Below are 6,000 nucleotides of genomic sequence, written 5' to 3'. Positions count from 1 at the left end.
CCCGGTGCCCCCTAAAAGCAAAAACAAAAAAACCCCCAAGCAAATAAGAAACAAAACAAACTACCAATCCCCAAGGGAGCTGAGCACAGTGGTTGACAGCCAGCTTCCCACATTTGGGGCCCCCAGTACTTAAAAAAAAAGAAAAAGAGTAACTTTCTGCATTCCCTAAGATTTTGTTTGCAGTCAGAGAGATCAGGTTCTGCTATGGGGCCTGTGGACCAGGGTTCTGGGAGAAAGAGAAAGACAGCTGCTGGGATTACAAAAAACCTCAATGTGGTATCCAGAGCTGCTAAATTTGGGGGGTGGTGATGAACAGGGATCTTCAGCTACTTCTACAATTGAGCTACTCAGCTGTTCTCTCAGCCTCTTGATCAAAAACCATTATTTCCAAACTTGGTATCTTTCATGAAAATTTTAATTTTGAACAAGTAGCAATATTCTTGAATGATTCTCATTCCCCACATCTAGTGATTTCCAGGCTGATCATTATTACCAGATTGTGAAATATGCAGATGTCCAGACACCACCTGATTTCTGCCCCAGATTAAGACCAGGAACCTATACTTTAACAAACCCAGGCAATCCTTGATGTCCAGCCAGGTTATAAGAATTTACACAGCGGCAGATTTCTTACCGTTTCCTGACCTAAACCCCCTGGCTGACCAGCCAGCCTCTATACTTGCTCATTTTTCAGACTTGGGACCTTCTGATTTTTCTTAAAAGTTCCCAAGGCTAGGCCTGTTTCCTCTGAGGAAACCATAAACATAGGCTTCAGGCTCTTCTGAAACTGGTTGCCAGGTTCTCTGGCAGCCTCACCTCACAGCAAGCCTCAGAGGAACAGAAACTGCTAAGTTATTAAAAACTGTCCTCCAACTTCTGGATGTACAGCAGAGCTGGGAAAAGGTGGCACATACTAGGTGCTCAATAAATACTTGTGGACTAAATGAACTCAGCAATCTCTTCGTGTGGGTTAGGTACGTCTCCTGATGTTGGCTTTATAAAACTTCTAGAGAACAGCTCTTGGCTGCACCGATACAGACTGCTCTGTAGTCTGTTATCTGCCGATTTAGCGTTCACCCAAGCTTCATAGGAGCCCTGCAGGTTGGGCCATCAGATCCACAAATGTAAACCAACCACTGACCAAATAGGTGTTTAAGGAGCCTCTACCATATTTTCCAGAGTGAGCCATCTGTCCCCACCACTGTTATTTTTTTTGGACAAGGTTTGATTTCAGCAGCATATTGATTCTTCTCAGCTCTAGATAGAGCCCCTGGAAATTTTAAGGTGCAATAAACTTAAAATATTCACATACAATATTCCATATATACATGACCAAGTAGATGAATCATGCAAACACATAGCATTTCTAATTTTAAATAGAAACAGAACTTAAAAATCATAAAAATTTGAAAGCCAGGTTGATCCCATCTAAAGAATGTCTTCCAACATTTTCCCCTTCCCTCAACATGAGCTCAAGAAAGACTGCGAAGTCATGGGGGGCAGCAAGCATTCTGAAGAACAGCTTTCTCCCTGAAAGATGAGTCAACTCCTACTCCTAAGAGCCTTCCCAGCTCTGGCAGCTGTCTTGCTAGCAATACCTTTATATAAACCAAGAAAAGCAACATTCCATCCAGTCCATTTAGGACCACCCCCCACCCCCACCCCAAGAATGCTTTTCTTGGCAAGAAAATCTTCCAAAGGAAACAACATCTGCAGAACCTCTACCCATGAGGTCAGGGAAAAGCTGAGGCAGCTGAAAACTTTTCAGTACTTTCTTAAGAACCAAATTGCAGGGACTTACCAGGAAGATGGGAACAAATCTAATAGCTGAGGGCAAATGCCTCACAGCGACTTGACATTATCCCTTCCTCTGATTTTGCAAGGTTGGAAAAAGCTCCCTATATACCTGGTTGCTCAACCAAACCAATGAAATTGATGAGGTTCCTTAACACTTACAATGATGGGATTATTTGTAAACTATCTCCATTCAATCACTATTTTTTTAAAAGATTTTTAAAAATTTATTTCTCTCCCCTTCCCCTCCCCCCCCTTGTCTGCTCTGTGTCTGTTTGCTGTTGCAATCTTCTGTGATCACTTCTATCCTTATCAGTGGCACCGGGAATCTGTGTTTCTTTTGTTGCGTCATCTTGTGTCAGCTCTCCGTGTGTGCAATGCCATTCTTGGGCAGGCTGCACTTTCTTTCGTGCTGGGCAGCTCTCCTTACAGGGCACACCCCCTTGTGCGTGGGGCTCCCCTATGCAGGGGACACCCCTGCGTGGCACGGCACTCCTTGTGCACATTAGCGCTGTGCGTGGGCCAGCTCCACATGGGTCAAGGAGGCCCAGGGTTTTAACCGCGGACCTCCCATGTGGTAGGCGGACGCCCTATCCATTGGGCCTAGTCCACTTCCCCACTAAGTATTTATTGAGACCTGGGTCAACAGCTATGAACAAGACAAAATTCCTGTTTCCAAAAAATTCAAGCCTAATTCCTTTTACCTGGACTCTGGAAATACCATTTTCCAGAGCTTTTCCTCCTGCAGAGAACAAGCAAACATGCAGAGGAAATTCAGTGGTGGTATTTCCCTGACTCCATACAGAGATAAAGTTTTTCTTTCCTACTTAACCCCCCACAACTGTAAGAAGAAGGAGATTAATATTTTAAGTCAAGAAAGAGACTAAGAACAAGGAGCCACTGAACAATACCTTATGTCAAGTGTCTCAGGCTACTGCTTATCAAAATCATACAATCTCACAGATTAAACCGAATGGGTTTAGGCCCATAGCACAAATGGGCCCTGGAATTAGGCATTTCAAATGCAATGTAGCAGTACTATCTACCATGAGAAGCCACAAGCTAAATGAGGAAAAGCACTACTGAGAAATCCTTCTTGATAAAACCTGGGTCTCTCTATTCAATGATGTAAAGTCCAAGTCATGATTCAAGAAATATACTTAGTCTCAGGAGTAACAACGGGTCCTCTCTCTACTGGGCCGTGAAGTCTTCAGGATGAAAGATTCGATCTAATCATCTCCATCCCAAATTCTAACGCTGTGCCAGCCACACAGAATCTGCTCCAAACAAAGTGTCTGAGCACATAGGAATAGAACTTTTCACTTTACGAAGTACTGAAAAGAACAGCAAGGTCAGGTTTTCTCCAGGTTTACCAAATCAAAGGACTGCCTCCTTACACTGGAGTTCTTTTAGGGCTTCCCACACAAGTTGGCAGGAAGGAAGCCACATTTTCAAATGTAGGCAGGCACATTTCTGAGACCAGGCAACTTGCAGCTGATTGGTTCCTGGTGCACCCTCCTAATTCATACCCCAAAGGCCCTTGTGAACCCTGCCCAAGATGTCTGCTACATAGAAGTTAGGGTCCCCTTTAAATAAGACTCACATAGGGCAAAAAGTCTCTGTGTTTTTCTGTACTTACTGACCCTTCCTAGTAGACAGATGGCAAAAAAGTCATTTCAGGATCTGAAGAAAAGAGAGCATCTATTGAAATAGAGACCACCAAGGTAGATATTCATGCCAACCCCTAATTCCAAGATCTAAAAGTAGATGAGAACTAAAATGGGAAGAAATATTAGCCAGTCTTTGATATCCAAAGGAAAGTAGTATGTGTCACCACATGGTTATTATTATGCCCAATTTCAGCTACATGACACAAAAGCCCAAGCAGGGATTATATTCAGTTCTTCCTGATCTGACTCAGATTTAAATCTCTCAAACTAAACTCTCATTCCCAAAAAGACACGTGGACACCAGCCACTTTAAAAACTAGGTTTGTATTTCTGTTTAGGTTCCAGAGTGGCAGAACTCAGGAGTTACACTAATTCAACCTAGTCCCCACTTCAGGTTGCCCCCTTCCCTCCCACAAAGGTAACACTGTACAAATCTATATTTACAGGAAAACCAGTTAAAAATTAAGGGTGCATACAAAAGTAGACAAAAGCAAAGAATTACCAATGCAGAGAAAAGCCTAGGGAAAAAGGGGCAGCCTATTCCATATTAGAACCCAGGGCAATGTATTGTGTACCAGGCAGGAAGAAGTGTAAATGTACCAACTTTAGGGGGAACCAGTCATTCCAAAGGAAGAGTTGATGGGAATATTGCAAAGTCTTAATTATCCCGCCACCCTTCTGCCGTATGGGTCCAGAGCCAGGTGGTGGTAGTGGGGGAAATAAAACACAGAGTCTCGGGCAAGGCCCACAGGTAAATGAAGAGGTCAGAAGGCATAACGGGTCCGGATATCCTCAAGCTTCTTGGACACCTCAGGTGGAGTCCGGTCTAGTTCTTCAGAGACATTCTTTTGTTTGTTTGGCTCCATGGAGTTGAACTGCTCACAGAGGTCTCCATCAATCACATTCTAAGACATGGAAAAGTGACAAAGGAAGAAAAAGGTTAGATACTCAAAGAAAATGGCACATGTCAAAGTAGCAGTTGCAGCTAAAGCCTTCTTTTCTCTCTCAGATACCTAAACTCCATTTGTAGAGCCAGGAACACTATTCTAAGTTGACTTTTGATAGCCTTGAGTTTAGATTAGCAGACTCGGGTGAAATCTCTTCTCTGGATGTGGGAGAGAGGACTCTTGAGTATCACTAAACATTACCCTCCCCCCATCACTGTCTCCATTAATCCATTGCCTTGCTGTTCCTTTCAGAATTGTTCAGATTTTTAATACAGCAAGCCCCCCACCCCCAAAAAAACTGATTGAATGGGCCAAGGATAATATTACTCAACCCAGATTTCTCAAAGGAAAACCTACCTTAACAGGGAAGTAATAGGAACGGAAACTGAGATGGTCCCGCCCACAAAGAGGGGGATGCTCGGACCGTAGATGCATTTCCACATGTTGAAAGAAGTCATGGTCCTGGAGGAATAAACAGAGAATGTCACTAAGTCAAACAGTAATTTCAACTACTTCTCTATGATTTCCAGAAGCACAGCAAACAGACAAGCCATCGATTTTTTTTTTCCCCCACTGGACAAGAAATGGTAAATAATTAACCACTCCTCTAATGACTGCAGGTTTTCCTACTAAGATAGGATAGCTAAAAACCAAATGGGACCTCACTGCAATTATAGTACAAGAGAGAATACCATTAGAAACGAGTGGTGTGTGAGGTCAGACTCCTGATCCCAGCTTCTGGGGTGGAATAACACAAAGCAACCTTAGCCAAACCTAGAGTTGACTCTATGAAGCAATCAGTGTCCGGTAAACACCATCCCATTATTTCTAGTCTGTGGGGTTTGGTTCTGGGGCTCTGGTCTTACACTAACCCTGTAACCATATCAGGAATGAACCAAACCCTTGTATAGTAAAACACTGGTTTCCCTAAGGACAAAAATCAGGATTCCCACCTGCCCAGGCACTTCTGACTGTTGTCTTACAAAATTTTCAGAACAATATTAGCTACAGACGGGGACAAATTTGCCCTTTTATGCAGATTCAGCAGTAAGAAACAACTTTGGGAAGGTAAAGGCCAGAGTGGTACGGAACTCTCACCTCATGGGAAGTGAAAGGGACAAGGATACCAATCCCTCCTGACAAGGTAGTATAGACGAGTGATTCAGAGCCACCAGGTATCAGCGTGGTCTTCTGTAATGACAGCACTGTCTCCCCCACGTGGTAGTTCATGATCACCTCTGCCTGCAAGTTAAAAACAGACTAGTAACTGAATGTACCCCCAGGAGCCTCTTCTGAAGTCCCAGGCATAGAGCCACCAAAAGGCAGATTTCACCATCTTTTAATATTCAAACAACATTATAAGAATTTTTAAATTTTTAAAAATGTTTTTATTTACTTAAAAGCTTAGTAGCTCACAAACATATTGAGAAGTTGGATAATTTCTGATATGCAATTATCTAAAAACTGCTTTGTTAAATTACAAAGTTTACAATAAAGAAACCTGGAAACTATAGAGATTATAAAAACAGCAATTACTAAACTTAAACTTTAAAATGGATCTATTATTTTATATAATCCAGAGAGAGTCT

The 6,000-nt window shown here is 42.6% G+C and overlaps 1 protein-coding gene across 8 annotated transcripts in view; it reads right to left on the bottom strand.

Moving 5' to 3' along the window:
• Nucleotides 1–3,769: 3,769 nt before the first annotated feature.
• The window catches only part of SF3B3 (splicing factor 3b subunit 3), a 58,549-nt gene continuing 56,318 nt past the window's right edge, over nt 3,770–6,000 (bottom strand). For all 8 annotated transcript variants that reach the window (XM_071209083.1, XM_058279743.1, XM_058279741.2 and 5 more), the window contains exons 24-26: nt 5,510–5,653; nt 4,769–4,873; nt 3,770–4,369 (exon numbers count right to left, since the gene is read on the bottom strand). In XM_071209083.1, the coding sequence (XP_071065184.1) occupies nt 4,229–4,369; nt 4,769–4,873; nt 5,510–5,653 (390 nt within the window). In that variant the 3' untranslated portion in view covers nt 3,770–4,228. The remainder of the gene's footprint in view (nt 4,370–4,768; nt 4,874–5,509; nt 5,654–6,000) is intronic.

The sequence above is a fragment of the Dasypus novemcinctus genome, chromosome 18 (assembly GCF_030445035.2).
Source record: "Dasypus novemcinctus isolate mDasNov1 chromosome 18, mDasNov1.1.hap2, whole genome shotgun sequence".
Lineage (NCBI taxonomy): Eukaryota > Metazoa > Chordata > Mammalia > Cingulata > Dasypodidae > Dasypus > Dasypus novemcinctus.
Note: the sequence above shows the minus strand (reverse complement) of the source record. Positions and strands in the feature narration are given on the sequence as shown.